Source organism: Trichomycterus rosablanca, chromosome 9 (genome assembly GCF_030014385.1).
Source record: "Trichomycterus rosablanca isolate fTriRos1 chromosome 9, fTriRos1.hap1, whole genome shotgun sequence".
In the NCBI taxonomy this organism is placed as follows: Eukaryota; Metazoa; Chordata; class Actinopteri; order Siluriformes; family Trichomycteridae; genus Trichomycterus; species Trichomycterus rosablanca.
The window spans coordinates 28,457,128-28,477,386 of NC_085996.1; the positions used below are offsets into that span (position 1 = coordinate 28,457,128).

The 20,259-nt window shown below is 39.4% G+C and overlaps 1 protein-coding gene across 1 annotated transcript; it reads left to right on the forward strand.

Annotated features, from left to right (window-relative positions):
• Window positions 1-10,271: 10,271 nt before the first annotated feature.
• kctd1 (potassium channel tetramerization domain containing 1) lies at window positions 10,272-19,635 on the forward strand. The gene is made up of 5 exons (XM_063002506.1): window positions 10,272-11,675; window positions 14,434-14,621; window positions 17,339-17,483; window positions 18,537-18,842; window positions 19,373-19,635. The coding sequence occupies exons 1-5, from the start codon at window positions 10,272-10,274 to the stop codon at window positions 19,535-19,537; spliced, it is 2,208 nt and encodes a 735-aa protein (XP_062858576.1). The 3' UTR covers window positions 19,538-19,635.
• Window positions 19,636-20,259: the final 624 nt, after the last annotated feature.

Below are 20,259 nucleotides of genomic sequence, written 5' to 3' on the forward strand. Positions count from 1 at the left end.
ACATTTAAGACCTTTTGATAAACAATTGAATCTCCAGTTTTTTTCTGGCGTTTGTTTTAGCTTGTTATTACTTGTAAATGAACATATTGCAGCCCTTATTATTACTTTTTTATTATTTTTATCTGTGTTTTTTTCTAGTACAGATTCTAATGTCTATATCTACTGCACTGGTTTGTCCTGCAGGTCAATGATCTATCTATTAATCCCAGTTGTTTAACCCTGTGATTCCACTAGTGGGCGACAAGTAGCTTTCATTAATACAGGTAAACACAAATTGTAGTCAACTGTGCTCAACTTTTAGAAGGGAAGAAAATGTTCAGTAAATAGGATGTAAAATAACATTCTGTTAATTGTTATGGTTCTTATATTATTTCTATTAGACCAGTCACTACATCGATGGGATTTAACATTAAAGTAAACCAAATTGTAAAATGTTTTAAATGAAGTACACTAACGTCTATGCTAAGTACATTAAGCTGTGCTTATATCTCTCTTCTGTGGAAAAACATATACTGTACTTTCCAAACGAGCGTCTAAGTGGGATACAATAAAGGAACATGTTCTTCACATCAAAAATCAAGAAACAATAATAAATAATAAAAAAGAAGCAATTATGTATATTTGCCTTATGTACTCAATATTTAAATGTATAGAATAAATCTACAGGGTGTCCCTAAAGTCTGGACACAGGCAAAATGCATATTTTCAATAAATTTCAATAAATTATTCAACAAAATTCATCATTCAACATTAATTAATAACATTCTCAATGTGTTTCCACTGCTTGTGATGCAATATGTATGTGTTTGCCTTATAGTAAGCATATAGTTAGTTCTAGTCAGTGATATTTCCTATGTGTCCAGAGTTTAGGGACACACTGTATATGGGTCTGCATATTTTGTATTTTTATTTATACAGTATTCATATACAGTATATTAAAATAATAAGCATATATGTACAAAAACAAAATGTGGTTAATTGGTTAAAACTTTGTACTTTTTGTCTTTTTGTACTATTTTTTTATTTACAATAATTATAATACTAAATATTATATACTAATTATCAAGTCAAAAGGGTTTTGCAATTCACTGTTTTTTACTTCCTTCCTGCTGTCTGACCCGGTTTGGATTTGGGTTTGTAATATTGCGCTAATGAGTCGTGACTTTGAAACCCTCATAAAATAAGTGCTTTAATTAGAAACAGTTATAGGTGGAGTTTAAATCTTATCTCTTTATCTGTCATTATTGAACCCTCACAGCGACAAGGTCCTGGGTTTGTTTCCTAAGTGGAGCGATCCGGGTCCTCCACATGTCTGCATGGGTTTCCTCCAGGAGCTCCGGGTTCCTCCCACAAGTCCAAAGACATGGAATTGAAGATACAAAATTGCCTGTGACAATGTTTGGCATTAAACTTGAACTGATGACTGATGTGTAACTTGTGACTACCTGTCCTGTCATGAATGTAACCAAAGTGTAAAACATGATATTAAAATTCTAATAAACAAACATTGAAGCCCTACGTTTTTGCTAATTAATCATTTATCTTTAATAACCACTTTAGGTCTAATGCTGAAAATGCACCCTGTGGCAGGTAATCAAACACAATTACTCCCTTTGATCTATTGAGCAGCCAATCAACCTGCTGCCATGTTTTCAGTGGATTTTTGCATTAGTAAGTATTTCTGGTTTCAGAGATATATTGGTTCAGCTGGTGGAAGTGGGTGCAACACAGCTCCTAGAAGGTCTTACTGTATATTTGCCCCTTTTTGAATGTGGACTCCAAGTAAATTAATCTTTGGTTTAATTTCTAATAACTACTATATCTTCCTAACTTTCATTGTACTGACTTTTGCAAGTGTCTGTGTGTCAGGTCACCATGAACAATTTCTGAAGCTATAAACATTGATTGCTTTGGCTAACCCAAACTTGCCACAAAATGGCCAAGAATAACTTGTTTTATATAACGGACTTCATATACCTGTTAGCAGATTTATGAACTTAATACTTACAAGATCAACCGGCCAATAGCACCACCGAGATTCGAACCCTGGATCCTCATAGTAGTAGTTGCCTAGCATACATTAATGCTGTGCCACCCGAGCGCCTAGTCTAAAATTATTTAATAAAATGTAAAAAAAATATAAAGTACTTGGGTTTGGTGCCACAAAGCTCCAGTGGACCCAGATAATCAGATTCAGATAACATTGTAATCCCCTGACTGCCATGACATACAGTACTAGTCATAAATGTAGCTGCACTACATTCATGTGTGGTTTCTTGTAGCAACAGAAGCAGAAAGGATGTTAAGTTTTACCAACTCAAACATTTAACATTTTACCCATCCTATAATTCCCAGAATAAAAAGAAGCTTGGGTTACTTCTTTAATAATTTATATGTAAGCTAATGTTGATTTATTCAAGAGGGCAAGAGCTGCCAGGCAAGCCTTTGGTCCTGAAATATGTATTAAAGTAGGACAGAGGCAGGCACTGTCGTAATAACTTTTGGATAATTTTATTATGGCTCACGGCTCAGTTCATTTCCTTCTCCGCTCAATGCATGAAATTGTTTGATTCTCTAAGTGCCTTGAGTGATATGAGAAGGTGGCACACACACACACACACACAAAGACTGGCAATAGCATGCAAATTCACTCTGCTCTCCCACTTTGCAAGAAATTTTCTATTAAACATGCCAAAACAGATATTGTGTTTAATGAGTCTCTGGCACAAACACAACCTGATACTTTCAGACAAGAAGAAGTGATATAAATGATGTATCTTATTGCTGAAGATGTTTTATATGTTAGAGAAACTGTGTTCTAAGTGAGATTAACAGCTTCAATCATTCTTGTATTTGTCAAAAAAGACAGATAGAAAAGGAGGAACAGAGCAAGACAGCAGAAATATTTGAACAATGTTTAGTAACTATATTAAATACAGTAATGTAGGTATGGTCTACCATACACCAGCAGGACAGGTGGACAGTGTATAGGGAAAGTAGAACAAACATTGGTAAGTTAATGTAGATGGAATTTTCGTGTCCTTTTCCCAGCTGAATTCAAAATTCACTCTTCTTAAATCCCGCTTCTTTCTTTATTTACAGATTCGAAGTTACGTTAAAAAAGTGTTTCCACAATTCCCTAATCTTCCCCCTTAAATGATGTTACATTGACCCCTACACTCTTAGCGAGGCGTCCAATCGTGCTTAGATGGAAACACGCTATTCCACTCATATATAACCATTGGTTAAGGGATGTTGCACAATTTCTTTATCTAGAGAAAATTTGGTGCACAATGAGAACCAACACATTGCACACATTTTCTGGTTTATAACCTTCAACTTCTTAAAAGCTATGTTGCACTAGTAAAGTAAATACAATCTATGGAATGTCTCACTCCAGTGGTGATTATGCAATTATTATACAGCACTTTTGATGTTGATCAAACTACACTTTTCTGGTCCCGGGAAAGGTAACATCTTAGCTTGTATAGCATTGGCAGTCTTGGAACTCATACTGTTACTGAAAGATTGGAAGCAATTATTGTGGGGTTCTTTTGTTTTCTTTTTATTAATGTGGCAAAATCTGTTGGTTCAAAAATAATTATAGCAATTTATGTGCTGTCAGCCAAGACCATGTAATTAGCAACACATTTCAGGCAAGCTTTAAAGTTTCCAGTTTTGAAGCATGGGTAACCTCCAAAATATATGAATATAAATTAAATACAAATTAAATACATAAAACATAGAATTTGTAATTTACATATAAATGTAAAGCTAGCTTAACAATATACATAATATACAGCTTTATAATATACATTATACACTGCCTGGCCAAAAAAAAGGTCACACACTCTAATATTTGGTTGGACCGCCTGTAGCTTTGATTACGGCACGCATTCGCTGTGGCATCGTTTCCACAAGCTTCTGCAATGTCACAACATTTATTTCTGTCCAGAGTTGCATTAATTTTTCCCCAAGATCTTGTATTAATGATGGGAGATTTGGACCACTGTGCAAAGTCTTCTCCAGCACATCCCAAAGATTCTCAATGGGGTTCAGGTCTGGACTCTGTGGTGTGTGAAAATGATGTCTCATGCTCCCTGAACCACTCTTTCACAATCTGAGCCCGAGGAATCCTGGCATTGTCATCTTGGAATATGCCCGTGCCTTCAGGGAAGAAAAAATCAATTGATGGAATAACCTGGTCGTTCAGTGTATTCAGGTAGTCAGCTGACCTCATTCTTTGGGCACATAACGTTGCTGAACCTAGACCTGACCAACTGCAGCAACCCCAGATCATAGCACTGCCCCCACAGGCTTGTACGGTAGGCACTAGGTATGATGGGTGCATCACTTCAGCCGCCTCTCTTCTTACCCTGATGCGCCCATCACTCTGGAACAGGTTAAATCTGGACTCTTCAGACCACATGACCTTCTTCCACTGAGTCCAATCTTTATGCTCCCTAGCAAATTGAAGCCGTTTTTGCCAGTTAGCCTCACTGACAAGTGGTTTTCTTAAGGCTACACAGTTGTTCAGTCCCAATCCCTTGAGTTCCCTTCGCATTGTGCGTGACGAAATGCTCTTACTTTCACTATAAAACATCTCCCTGAGTTCTACTGGAGTTTTTCTACCATTTGATTTCACCAAACATTTAAGTGATCGCAGACCATGATCATTCAAGATTTTTTTCCGACCACATTCCTTCCTCAGAGATGATGTTTCCCCACTGTCCTTCCACTTTTTAATAATGCGTTGGACAGTTCTTAACCTGATTTTAGTAGTTTCAGCAATCTCCTTAGATGTTTTCTCTGCTTGATGCATGCCAATAATTTGACCCTTCTGAAACAGATTAACATCTTTTCCACGACCACAGGATGTGTCTTTCAACATGGTTGTTTAAGAAATGAGAAGCTACTCACTGCATCAGTTAGGGCTAAACAACTTGTTGCCAGCTGAAACATAATCACCCATGCAGTAATTATCCAATGGGAGGTTCTTACCTATTTGCTTAGTTAAATCCAGGTGGTGACCTTATTTTTGGCCAGGCAGTGTAACTACCTTAACTGTGGACTACAGTTTTGAACTTATATGACATGTATGTATTTCTTTATGTAAAAATAGACGTGTTATTTGTACACAATTCGTAACGACAGAAAACTAACATTTTATTACCGCTATTTCTAAAAGTGTTTATCGGCTTATTTACGACCAAAACAATGACAAATGTAGCTCGCTCGCGCTCTCTATCTCTCTCTCAGTGTTGCGTTAAGATCTCTCTGTGTGCGCGCGCAGGAACAGCCCCCGGCATTACTCCATCAAAACTCATCACAGCGAGTCAAATCCGAGATGGTGCAGGCAACACGATTGTCTCCATATAGCAAAAGCATTAAAACCATGTCTACACGTCTCTGTGTCAGAAACAGGTAGATATTCCGTATTCATTACTTAAATCGTGCGCAGTGCCGATAGCTTGTTGCGGTCTCAAGTTCATTGTAGCGTGAGCAGACAGGCGGGGGTGGCTGTGTGCCCGGAGGGAGAAGCATAAAAGCCCGGTAGCTACCTACCCGTACTCCTCTGCATCCATCCACACATCCCAGCACTGTGGAACTGAAGCGGTGTGACGAGTCAGTGCTGTGCACCCCATGTTTCAGGTGAGGAGCGTGTGTGTGTGTGTGTGTGTGTGAATCCAGCTCTGATAATGCAGGACGCATCTGTGTTCTAAATCACGCCATGTCCACTATATCGTGCACTAGTAGGAGAGTTTGGGTGTTTGTCTATTTATATTAATTAGATCTAAAAGCAAATGTACAACATCTACTGCACTGTACTAGGTTAATGCCAAAAGAATGTAACAAAGAGGAGACTACCCAGAATCTACTATCTGTTGTAGAGAATAAGGAGTTCAGTGGTATTTTGTACACACGGTGAACCAGCCAGCTGCGTTTACGCATGTGCAAAAACAGGTGCGTTTTATTTATTTATTAGGATTTAAACGTCATGTTTTACACACTTTGGTTACACAAGATTAATCAGTTCACAAGTTTTAATGTTTTGTATCTCCAATTCACCTCACTTGCATGTCTTTGGACTGTGGGAGGAAACCGGAGCTCCCGGAGGAAACCCACTCAGACACGGGGAGAACATGCAAACTCCACACAGAAAGGATCCAGACCACTCCACCTGGGGATCAAACCCAGGACCTTTGCTGTGAGGTGACAGTGCTACCCACTGAGCCTGTGTGCTGCCTACACATGTGCAAAGAAAGAAAAAAACAGGTGCATTTTAACTTACCCATGCGGTTTAGGTGGCGTTTAGCATGTCCCCCTTCCTGAGCTATAGTTGTACCTGTCTTTTTACAATCATTCACTTACAATGTAAATTTCATTCTTTTTGTGATTGATTGATTGATTACTTAATTGATGCCCAAAGGAAAATTGCAAAATAAGTATTTTTTAAACTATTTTTAACTTTAAAAGTATAATAATAAAATAATTTGATAAGAAATATATATAATTTTATAAAAAATACTTTTATAAGTGCTTTTTTATATTATCACCCTCTTTTAAAGAAGTGCTGCAGATTTTACAGCAGTAAATGAAATTCCTGTTTTGTTGTTGTTGTTAAGATACACTGGAAATATCTACAGAACACAATGAACCAGCATTGCTAAAACAATTTGACCAAACCAAGTATATCATAGGACTAAGAAAACTGCATCTTAAAACCAGAGATGGGCTTTTTTGAATAACCTCTGCTATTCACTTTAATGCATGTGTTGAATATCTGTCTACATTACCAATCACTTGTAGTCAGTGATGTATAAGGTGTGATTTGTTTTTAGACTACACTATAGCTTTGTTGATGGTGTGCTTGTTGGTTTACCAGTAAACCAAATATTAGTCTCATTTTAGTCTCATTAGTGGCATTTTTATTTGCTTGAATAGCAAGGTTACCAGTTAGACAGCTTGCAGTCAGAAAACATTACATGATGTCAAAAGTCATAGAGCCAACAACTTCTTTTTATGAAATAGTAAGGCTACATTTCACTACACGCTTAACTGTAATACTAAAGCAAAAAGCTGTATTTGCTAGACAAAGAGTCCCTAAAAAAGTAATCTCGGACAATGGCCCATAAGACAGCTTACACAAGGACAGCTTTGCAGCAGCATGGGATTTTGTGCAAGCCACATTAAGTCTTCATTAGTCATGCAAAAATCTATGCAAATAATCAAGTATATTAACAATTAATTAATAATGATCAGGTGAACAAGAAAGGCCCATACTTAAGTTTGGAATATTAAAATTCACCTGTAGACAACTTACATACCAGACATCATCCCAGCTTCTAATGAGCCTTGTTCCATTATCTACATCCCTGGTAAACAGCAGGAAACCAAAGTTGTTGATCCTACAGCAGTAAATCATCAAAGATTTTTAGTTGTCTTTCAAACTTGGTAAAACAATCAACTGTTTGGACAGTTAATTTCACTGCTTGGGTGCTAAGACTTGTAATACACTGATTAGCCATAATATTAAAACCACCTCCTTGTTTCTACACTCACTGTCCATTTTATCAGCTCCACTTGCCATATAGGAGCACTGTGTAGTTCTACAATTACTGACTGTAGTCCATCTGTTTCTCTTTTTTAGCCTGCTTTCACCCTGTTCTTCATTGGTCAGGACCCCCACAGGACCACCACAGAGCAGGTATTATTTAGGTGGTGGATCATTCTCAGCACTGCAGTGACACTGACATAGTGGTGGTGTGTTAGTGTGTGTTGTGCTGGCGTGAGTGAATCAGACACAGCAGCGCTGCTGGAGTTTTTAAATACTGTGTCCACTCACTGTTCACTCTATTAGACACTCCTACCTAGTTGGTCCACCTTGTAGATGTAAAGTCAGAGACGATCGCTTATTTATTTGCTGCTGTTTGCGTTGGTCATCTTCTAGACCTTCATCAGTGGTCACAGGACGGTTGGCTGGATATTTTTGGTTGGTGGACTATTCTCAGTCCAGCAATGACAGTGAGGTGTTTAAAAACTAAATAATGTTATGCCTGATGCCTGTATACGTGTTAAATGACTTAAGAATGATTTTAGACAAACATCTATTTTTGGTCATTTGTGTTTGTGTGTGGGTTTCTCACAATTTTAAAATAAGTTAGGATTGTAAAAACTAAACCAGACATTAGGAATGTGTGCACCAGTCAAATTTACCACCTTTATGTATGTATCATCTCTGCAGGCTGTCTTTTAACAGCTCATGGCTCTGGTGGTGGCATCAGTCTGTGTTCATTTCCACAGCACTAAGAGTCTCAGCAGGGGAAATGACTTGTACTGTTGGATTCATTCATTCATTTTAAAAGTGCTTTTTTTCTGAATTTCCACTATCATCATAGATTAGTTGGGGAACACATTACCTGCCTGCACAAAAAGCCTCTACCAATCCACCACATAGCCCTGTAATGAGCCAGATGTGCCTTTTGAAGAGCTGGCATGTTATTTTCCCTCATGCCTGCAAGCCACCCTGCCATGCAAATGATTATGAAATTAAAATTAAAACTATAAATATTTTCAGCCTCACGCTCTTATCACTAACTGCACAAAGTGCATACAAATCAGGCCTGGATCAGCACCCAGCTCAGGACTTCGTTTTAAAGCTTGGCTAATTGCTAATTGGGTATCTAGGTGTGAAATGGGTTCTGTTAACAAGAAATGTGAACCAGAGGAAAAGCCTTTTCCATCTTTTTTCTTTCATTAAAAAGGTGTCATAGCTGGTTCTGAGGAAAATGCCTGCAAGCAACAATGACAGATCAAGACAAAAGAATTGGTACTTCTCATTTTAAAATAAAACTGCAACCACAGTGGCTTTCAGTTCTACTGAGGAGCCAAGTAAGAGTCTACTTCTGCATGTAAATTTATTCATTTGGCAGGCACTTTTATTTAAAGTGAATCCAGCAGCAATATGGCTAAAAAAAGTTTCAAGAGTCCAAGGGCACAAACATGGCTTTGTGGTAGGTTGTTAGTTTGAATTTAAAACCTTTTAGTCTCCACTATGGTCCTATGGTCAGGGATCAAAATCATCTAAGAAAATGTCCTACATTTTTTGCATTTATTTCAACATACTCTCGCTATGACTTTTTCATAGTTTTTTCTAACAAATGGGGTTATCCATACTGGCCCTTGTATGTCTTTGGTGTGTAGTGACATAAAGTAACATACATACACGTATATGTGTGTGTGTGTGTGTGTGTGTGTGTTAGCTATTATTTGCAGCCATTGGAGTTAAAATGGTTAGGGGGCTTTGCCCAAGTATCCAGCAGTACTTTTTGGTCATACTGGGGTCTTTGCCAGAAAAGCTTCAACAATACTGCAAACACCTAGGTGAAAACAATACACTTTGACTTTAACATCATCAATACAGACACTAAATGACCAAAAGTTTAGAGACACCACACTTCTTATTTTACCACAGCTATTGTTTAGCCACACCTAAAGTATAGCATTACTATGAAAAAAAAACTTTTAAGATATCCCTATTGGCCTAGATGCTGCAAAATCAGCTCTCTAAAACTAGTGAAATAAATTGCTTCTACTCCCATGGAAATAAAAACTTTATTTATAAAAGGAAAATTTAGTTATTTGACCACAGTGATTAATGTGTTTATGTATGTTTGTAAAAGGGAATATAAGCCAATTAACAGCACTGCACTGTCAAGCATGGTGATGGCTATATTATGCTCAGGGGCTTTGCTGCCATTGAAACTGGTGCATTGCAGATAGTGGATGGAAAAGTAAAGTAGAAAGATCATCTAACAATTTAATATTTTACACAAACGTGTGTTATGACAGAACGCCCAAATAGGCTGAAATAGGTTTCAAAAGTCCTGACCTTAACTTTATATATGGACTGTCAAGTATATATGGAAAGTCAAGTCTGTGCTAGAAAACTCATTTGTTTGACCTCAGTCCTGCCATGAAGAGTGGCCACGTGATTGTTGCATAATGCCTAAAATGAAACAGTCCAATATAGCTTTGGTTTTATTTATTGTCAATTCTGGAACTGTGTTCAAGTGCGTGGGAGTGGGAGGAAGAGTTGTTGAGAAAGAACGGTTTAATTTTGGAAAGACTCCCTCCCTCTCTGCACCTTTAAGAGTCTGCGCTCGTAGCTGAAGGTCATTAAAACACCAAAAAGCTCTCTGCTCTCAGCTCTGCGGTCCAATATAGCGCATGCGCAGTGCCTGAGGACTCACACACTGGCAAAGCGCAATATGGCGAGAATGCCTGGCAGCGGGCATCAGTGCTGTAGCGATGAGGCCAGCCAGGGGTCGGAGGAGGAAAGAGAGAGAGGTGTAGAAGATGAGGACATCCAGGAGATCCAGATTATGGGAGATGAGGAAGAGGAGGATGAGTGTGGGGATTGCGGGGATCTAGAGAGTTGTACAGAAACGGTCCTTATGCGGAATAGAGACCAGCTGATGGAGCGGGATGCTGATGAGGAAGATACAGCACATTTGTCCGTGTCGGATCGCTCCAGGCTGAGTGAGAACACCCGACTGGCTACTCGTTACGCAGTCCGGATCTTCAGGGAATACCTAAGCGAGACAGCACAGGTTACCAACTTTGAAAGCATGGACAAGCATGCGCTGTGCAGGGTCCTGCGCGCGTTTTATTCAGAGGCGCGCTCCAAAAGCGGTCAACTGTACAGCAAGTCATCTCTCATCAGCATCCGCAGCTCACTCAATCGCTATCTAAACGAACCCCCTTTCTGCCGCACACTCGATCTAACTAAAGACCCAGAGCTGCGCAGTGCCAACCTGGCTTTGGCAGCTGTGATCCGCAAATTAGAAGAGCAAGGCGCCGGGCCGGTGGTCCAAAAACAAGCCATTACGCGCTCCGACCTGCGCAGGTTATACGCATCACCTGCGTTCAGCGTGAATTCTCCATTCGGTCTTCTTAATAAAGTGTGGTTTGAGACTTGCATGTATTTTTGCACCAGAGGACGCGAGAACCAGCGCGAACTCCAGGAGGACTCGTTCGGACTCGCTACAGATGAGGACGGGAGAAATTTCGTCTACCACAAGAGATCCAGAAAGAGATCAGACACGGAGGAAAACCTGGCGCGTATGTACGAAACTGGCACGGAGTTTTGCCCCTACGCGAGTTTTGTCAAGTATCTCTCAAAGCGCAACCCCGCCTGCAGGGCATTTTTCCAGCGCCCGCGGGACCACTGTGCAGAAAGTGACGCCACCTGGTACGAGAACAAAGCCGTGGGTAAAAACCTGCTGGGTACCAGGATGCAAATGCTGTCGCGCATGGCAAAGCTCTCAAAGATCTATACCAATCATTGCATTGGCGCAGTCTCTATCGCGACTTTGCACAGCGTCGCTGGTATCGGCTCCAAACTTGCGCCTTTACAAGTGGAAACGGTTAACGGAAGCCAGCGGACGCGACCACCGCGAATCACAGAGGACTCATCTGAAACCGAGGCGCGCAAATTGGGAAAACCATGCAAACGCCAACGTGCGCAGATCTATCCAGCACCAGCAGTGGAAACATCATCCAAAAGACTCTGCGTACATCCGGCTACAAAGCGCGTTCATCCTCCAGGAACCATCACTGTCAGCACTGAGCACCCGGAGCATAACGGACAGCCAACACTCCTGCCCACCCAGGTATTCACAAGTTAAGCTCTACACGCGATACAGATAATCTACAGCATTGTAAATGTGCCAGCCGCTGACATCACATGCAGGTGGAGTGTCAGGTGTGCCAGGTGCAGCCTCTGCAGCACCAGGGTCCTGAAAACATTTTATTCAGGTCAGGACAGTTGTGTGTTTATGAGGTAGCTGCTAACTGGCATGGTCACTCTTGACCCATGCTTACTGCTACTGGTGCACTGGTCTGTCTGTCAGCAGGGTTGTCCAAGCTTTTTAGAGTAGTGGAGTCAGTTCTATAAACATAGCCAAGGGTTACTTTTCACAAAATAATATTCAGTAAAAATTATTCTAAAATGTAAGACCCAAAACATACTGTACTGTGTATATACTGTGTATATTCATTTGCTTTTGCTGCTTTATCCTAAAAAGGACTGTGATGGGTCAGGGGCCACCTTAAAACACTTAAGTCATGGCACTAGTCAGTTACAGTGTACAGTGCAGTGCATACATTTACTTGCTCGCCCATGTCCAATGTAATGTAGCCACTTCACCTATGGCATGTCTTTGGATTGGAGAAATCAGGGTACCAGAAATAAGGTGCAAGGTGGGAATTAAATCGTATCAGAATGCCTGTCCTTTTGCATTGTTGTTATGTGTGTTTCTGTGTTGAGTTTGCATGTTCTCTCCATGTTCATTTGGGTTTTACACATGTCCAAATGGACTGAAAGTGTATTGGCATCTGTAAAAATGCCCCCAAGTACAAGTGATCAAGTGACTGTGTAACTGATTTTAAACACCGGTTAGCAGATGGTACACTTGAACTCAAAAATTAGTAGAGCTGTCCACATACTTATGGCCATGTAGTGTAGTTTAATGTATATAATTTATAATTTGTATATGTTAGAAATTATCTGTTTGTACTTATTAGGTTTTTAATTTGATGCCTGCAGAACATTTTAAGTTGTGACAGGGAAAAAGGGAGTGAAAAGTTTTGGGGGTTGGATGCTGGAGCCTATCCCAGCTTTTCAATGGACGCAAAGCACACAGTAACACCCTGGACGAGGTGCCAGTCCATCTCAGGGCAGACACACATACACACACCCATTCACGTATAGGGCAATTCAGTGTCTCCAATTAACCTGACTGCATGTTTTTGGACTGCGGGAGGAAACCGGAGCTCCCGGAGGAAACCCACGCAGACACAGGGAGAACATGCAAACTCCGCACAGAAAGGACCCGGACCTACCCGCCTGGGGATCGAACCCAGGACCTTCTTGCTGTGAGGTGACAGTGCTACCCACTTAGCCACCGTGTGGCCCAATTTGGACGCAATTTTTTCTTCGGTTTTGTTTGTCTTTATTCAGAGTATTGTTTTACCTTGTTAAAGTGTTTCTAAGTTAGCATTTTTTCTTTATTTTTCTTCACTGCATTTCTTGGGCTTCTATCTGGTGCCTCCATAACAAGGCACAATCCACCCATTACATCTGATTTGTGCACTAAAACAATTCATTGCTTTAAAAAACACTTTCGAACAATTTACTTGAAGCAACGTACGCTTAGAATAGATCTAGAAATAGATCACAGTAAACTATTTTAGGATAACTCATTCCCTTCTAAATCTTTTAAATGTATCCTCAGGCCAGAATTCTTTTTTTAAAAGCTGATGCATGCAAAGGCAGCACCATTACCCAATCACTCTACAGTGTATTGTAACAGCTTGGTTGTGGGTTGCTTTTGCAAAGAGAGAGCAGGAATTAGGTCAGATTGAGTATATATGTGATTTATCTTTGCTGCATTGTTCATTTCATTGTTCATTCAGCTGTTGTGTTTATGTGGGTGCTGACACATGCTCTAGCTTTGTTTTTTGTTCACTTATTTAAAAGTGAGCTTGCTTCTGGGTTTTGTATTTTGGATTGACTAGCAGCTTTTTACTTCACAAACAGCAATTAGTTTGGACAAAGCTGAAGCTGTTTTAGAGATGCTAATGAGAACAGTTTTAGAACAGGTCCAATAATGACGATAATTACTTTTTAATTGTGAATTTGTTAAATATTAGATTAATTCTTGCTGGATTAAACACAAAGGTTTACCAAAATAGAGCTCTATATACATTTAGTTTTCACAATTATCTTTTAATTAGTTGTGAACATTTATTCATTTATTTATATTTATTGAGATTCTGTCCATTTAATCTTAATCCAAATATCTAGGCCACCCCTGCTGTCTTGGTCCTCTCAATGTTTTTTTACTCGTAATGCTTAGGTTTTCCTTGCCAGTTACCCTAGGCTATCTTATGAGATGGTTCTGGTGATTGTCTGTAACGCTGCCTTAAGACAATATTCTCTGGTAAAAAAAAAAGCACCATACAAGACCTGTCTAGATTGTGTATTTCTTAACATTTTTAAGCTTTCTTATTTGCCAGTGGTATTGCTTGAATTCTGAGCTGTCTCTTCTCTTTATATGGCTATTAGTTAGACGGCAGTGCCAGGGACATATCTGCTGCCCTTGACTCTAGTAACTTTCTACTTATATTACACATCACACAAACCATAGCTAAGTTTTTTTGACTCTGGGTTTCTGAGATGGTGTGTGCTATATTTACCTTGTATTAGCCCATGTCTTAGAATTATTTTGGCCCATTCAATCCATATTATCTGTATATGGTTCTAAATCTAGAAATCATAAACAAACAAAAATATGTAGAACAATGTGTGATTCATACTTAAACACATCCGTGTTAGCACATACTCTGTTTTGTGTATTTTGGTTTCAGGAGTATCGCAACAGCGTGCCAATGTCGACTCGGCCATTATTGGCACACTCACCGGCCTCCCCACTTAGTACAGCTGGCATTCCCACACCAGCCCAGCTGACTAAAGCCAATGCACCAGTGCACATAGATGTAGGTGGACAAATGTACACCAGCAGTCTCGCCACACTCACCAAATATCCTGAGTCGAGGTAAGCATTAATACTCCATATTAAAACACTATATAGCCAAAAGTGCATGATGTCAGGTGTTTTCACCACACTCATTGCTGTGCATGTGTATAAAATCACATGTTTATTTGAACAAAACAGATGCTTTTAGCTTCCAGTGGCAACAATTTACAAAAAAGGCTCTTTTCTATTTCAGTATGACTGTGCCCCAAATTAAAGTTAATAAAACCGGCCGCTCAGGTGGCACAGTTGGGGTTTCGAATACATCATATCGAATCTCAGCTCTGCCTTCCGACTGAGCTGGGTGCTTGCATAAACAACGATTGGCTGTTGTTCATAGGGTTAGAGGGTAAAGAAGTCGGATCATAGGTCATAACTGGTGCAACTGCGGCCCCTGCTGGCTGACTGATGGCGCCTGCACCGGGCTGAGGAATAATGCTGATGGGGGTGTGGCCCTCCATACACAGTGCCCGTCAGTGTATGAACTCAACTCGTGCAGGTGCCGGAGGGGGCGTATGTCAGTTGAGAGGCGTCCTCAGTCAGCGATGAAGGGTCGAATCAGTATAGAGGACGCAATCAGGGTAATTGGACACGACTAGATTAGGAGAGAAAAATTGGGGGGAAAAGTGGGGAAAAATAGAAAATTCAAACAAAAAAAAAAAGTTAATAAAACCATAAAAACATAAAAACGTGGCATACATGGTATTGGCAGCACACCTCCATACAATGACATATGTTGGCTTTTAAACTTAAAAAATAGTTCTTTTTTTGGACTTCTAAAGTTATTTGCTCCGTCAGTGTGTTTTTTTTTGTCTATATTCAACGGCCCGCTGACCAGTACATTTTTTGCAGTGCCAGCGAGCATTAATGTCTCATGCCTGCTGACTGAATCAAACATCAGAACAGAGGAAGAGAATGGCCTGGAGCACTGACACTCCAGCCACTCTCATTAGCCCATTTTATTCCTCAAACAGTCTAACACAGGCTTAATAAGTCATATACTGATACTCTCATATAATAGTCTCTAATAGTCTCATGTAGACTCTCATATAGACTCTCATATAGACTCAAACATTCATTCATTAATTTATTTTCTTATCTGCTTATCCAATTAGGGTCGTGTGGTGCTGGAGCCTATCCCAGCTTTTTAATGGGCGCAAGGCACACAGTAACACCCTGGAACGGGACGCCAGTCCATCGCAGGCCAGACACACACACACACCCATTCACTTATAGGGTAAATCAGTGTCTCCAATTAACCTGACTGCATGTTTTTGGACTGTGGGGGGAAACCAGAGCTCCCGAAGGAAACCCACGCAGACACGGGGAGAACATGTAAACTCCACACAGAAAGGACCCGGACCGCCCCACCTGGAGATCGAACCCAGGACCTTCTTGCTGTGAGGCGACAGTGCTACCCACTAAGCCACCGTGCCGCCTACACTCATTATACTTATTCATTATAGCACAGTCTCATAAAGGCTCATACCCTTCCAGAACGTCTTTAAAAGGCTTCTACAGATGATAATTTTATTACAGCCTTGCTTCTACAGATATAATGACCAACACAATTTTATACAGTCTCATAAAGACTCAAACAACGGTGCTAATACGCTTTAAATTGTATCGTAACACATTGTCTTAGTCTCACACAGTCTTTTACAGGCTCATAGAGATGATTTAGAAATGATTAAAGATTCATTTTTACACAAATCTATACAGACTTACAAGTATCTTATACCAGCTTAAACAGAAGAAAATGGGGATTTAGTTTCATATTGACTCATAAAGACCCATGCAGACTTATACATTATCATACTGATGGACACACTCGTTCAGTCTCACAGACACAAACAGTCTTTTAATGACAATTGGAGATTTACTCTCAAATTTGCTATGTCAAATACAGCGTCACACAGATTCATACCCATACAGTCTTACATAGAATCAAATAGTCGCGCACAGTTGACTCATGCATGATCAAAAAGTCTTATAATGTCTTACATTGTCTTATGCAGCCTTACACTGAGTCTTGTATTAACTTATTTTTCTCATTTGTGTGTGTAATTTATCATTTGCGCAATTAAACTAAATGCATCATAGTCCATTTTACTGTATTACCATGTGTCCCAGAGTAATCTTGACATCCTCAAGCTTAACAGCTCATGCTGTTGAACTCATAGTGCCTCATAGTGTTTTCCATGGAGCGATTTGGTTTTAGTTGATTAGTAATACATGCAGCTGTGTTTTAATTTGCCTGTGGCTACATCACACACATTGTCAACAGCATCCTCACAGACATAGAGAAAACTCTGACATCTGCATCAGCAAGCTGCTGCCTCCAGTCACGGCCACTCAGATGCTCATGTCTGATAATGATGCTGGTGTGTTTGTGTGCACAGACTCCTAGGGGCTTAAAAGAATATGTAGTAAATGAGGAATACTGTAAGACTGGCCTGTTGTTAGAGACAGAGTACACATCACACAACACATAACAGGAGGATTGTCACACATTTACACTTATATGTTCGTCCTCCACAGTAATGAATGTTGTACAGCATACCTGTGAAAGTAATGGAACACTTAAACACTTGTGATTAATATGAATTTCAAAACAGCATCTGAAAAACAGAGTGCCGGGTTGGCTTGTCCACAGTCCTCCTGCTAATTAAATTTTTCCTATATTGCTCACAAGTAATAATTCAATCACTTACTTATGCCCTCGTTTTTCTTTCCAGGATTGGTCGCTTGTTTGATGGCACAGAGCCAATAGTGCTGGACAGTCTGAAGCAGCATTATTTTATAGATCGTGATGGTCACATGTTCCGATATATCCTCAACTTCCTTAGGACATCGAAGCTGCTCATTCCAGATGACTTTAAGGTCAGTTTGACAAAACTTATATTCTCCACAAGTGCAGTCAGTATTTCCAATACAAGTATGCAGGTACACATTTTGACTGTGTTCACATGTTTGTTTATTTGGGCTAATTTGGGGAAATATAAACGTTCAAGTTTATGACTGAGCATCTATTCTGTTGCACAGGTTCTTGTTGGACATTGTGTGCATATTTTAAGTACAGTGTGTGGTTCCGTTGAATGTAATCACGATAACATGCATTAAAAATCAAATGTAATTATTTAAAAATTATTTTTAGGATATAGCTACATGGCCCAGATCAGGCGACACAATTTCTCACATTCTAGATGTGTGAGGGCTAGGATAGCTAAAATAGAACCTCTTTGTTTTGTTACTTATATAACAGGATTTTTTAGTAGATGAATAATAATAAACAAAAAATGGAATATGCTTTTTGTTAATCTGATTATTTTTGCAATTACTTACTTTATTTAGGTTTTAATTTGCTTTAAATGAAAGCTGTTTAAAAAAAAACTATTTAAAATTGAGGATTTTTTTTTACATTTTGGTGTAGATAGGAACCAGTTAGGAATTATTTAACAAATGTGATGTGATGGACCATAAAAGTGCTTCTTATAAGTTTTATGTTAAACTAAGCAAAATTATTTATTTGCTATATTTGTTTATCTTTATTTAACATTAACTTTCTACTCTCCGCTGATCATGTGCTATGCTTCTCTTAAAATATGTACCCATTCCCTAGTTTGAAAGTGTACTTTTACTTTTTAAATGCAGAAATGAATTCACAAATGGATGCAGAAATGTGGCAAACTGCTTAGACTCTATTTTGGCAGTCAATTATGGGATTTTGTGTTGTGGTTGTTTGTGTCTAGGGTTAAGTGATGTAGTTGAAAGTCATAAACTGTGCACTAGGTTTTACTTAAGTGTTTCATAATCTGATGTGTCCATATTATTTTAAGCTCAGTCACAGAAATGTAAAGTGCAGTGAGCTTAATACTGTATATCTACTATAAAGTGATAATCGAAATGATTTTCTCTCTGTGTGTATGTGAGCAGGATTACTTTCTGCTATATGAAGAGGCACTTTTTTTCCAGCTGCAGCCATTGCAGGCTGAACTGGAACGCTGGCGTTCTGAGCGAGATTCAGGCTTTGTGTCACGGCCATGCGAGTGTGTGGTGATGCGTGTGGCTCCTGAACTGGGGGAGAGGATCACGCTGAGCGGGGATAAGGCTCTTATAGAGGAGATCTTTCCTGAGATTGGGGACGTCTTGTGCAACTCTGTCAATGCAGGATGGAATCACAACTCCACTCACATTATACGGTTCCCACTTAACGGATACTGCAAGCTCAACTCCGTACAGGTAGTTCAAATGACTTGCTGTACAGTGCTGAAGTAATAGCTTTTCTTCTAATTGCATCTGTTATTGCAAATTTATCACACTAAATGTTTATCAAAAATAAACAAAAATAATATTACATGAAGAGCATTTGAGTATGATTCTGGGAAATATACTAAACGTATTTTTTGAAAAATGATACCGAAAAAGCAAAATGGGAAAAGAAAAGAGAGACTATGCTGATGTAAGTGTATACAGAGAAACCTGGAGGAAACATTGAAGGGGAAAAATGGTAAAAAGAGTTGGCCTGAGGGATCACTAATGGAACGCAATCTCACAGGCCCGTGGAGTTAATGAATCTGTATGTGTGTGTGAAATAGAAAGACGTATCAGATTTATTAGGTCAGCAGGGTGCACTCAAAAGCATTTTATTAGTTTGAATGTGTGCGTGTGCGAATAGTGTGTCTTTTATGTATAACTAAACAGTTCTGTAATTCTGAGACATTACTGTTGTTACATGCAATCCAAATATCTAAATGACCTTTGTGTGTCAGGTTTTGGAGCGGCTCCAGCAGAATGGATTTGAGATTACTGCCTCATGTGGAGGTGGTGTGGACTCTTCTCAGTTCAGCGAGTACGTTCTGCGCAGAGAGGTCAAGCGAAATCTGAGCGGGGTCACGACGTCTGTCATCCGAATCAAACAGGAACCACTGGACTAGCATTAAACACACTGAGTATATACAATGATCAACTTTTATAAATTATAAAGCACATATATTAGAGTAAATCTAATAGATCTGTAAGATTAATCTGCAGCAAGGCAAAGGTTTGTTTTAAAACTTTTTGACTTGTATTTACCAAGCTTATGTACATCAGTCATATCAAGAAAAACTATCCTAAATAATTTAATCCAGCACTCTGTATCTTTCAATATTCACGTACAATGCATCCTCTAACCCGAATTTTACACTGGCAGCCTCATATTACTCAGAATTGGTATACAGTTTAAATTCATAATTTCATATATACTTGTAGACCCACATAATTATTAAGTGTGTTTTAGCCACATTGCTAACCAGAGTAACAGTTTGGGGAAGGGCTTTTCCTGTTCCCGAATGACCATACCCCTGCGCACAAAGAAAGGCCCATAAAGACATGGTGTATGAATAGAGCTTGGATCTTAACCCAGTTGAACAACATTTGGATGAATTTGGAATGCTGATTGTGAGCTAAGCTGTATTATTTAACGTCAGTGTCAGTGCACTAAATCCAATAGACACAGTCCAAAACTTTGTGCAATGCCTTCCCAAAAAGTCTTGGCTGTCATAGCTGCAAGGCTAAGGGGGGTCAGCTGTACATTATTGGTCATGGCTTTGGATTGAGATGTCCAAAAAGCACATGGTTCAGGTGTCCAGATACTTTTGGCCATATAGTTTACATT

Coding starts and splice junctions, on each gene's coding strand:
- kctd1 (XM_063002506.1), top strand. CDS start 10,272: ATGGCGAGAATGCCTGGCAGCGGGCATCAGTGCTGTAGCGATGAGGCC. Junction 11,676..14,433: donor CAACACTCCTGCCCACCCAG/GTATTCACAAGT, acceptor TTTTGGTTTCAG/GAGTATCGCAACAGCGTGCC. Junction 18,843..19,372: donor GCAAGCTCAACTCCGTACAG/GTAGTTCAAATG, acceptor TTTGTGTGTCAG/GTTTTGGAGCGGCTCCAGCA.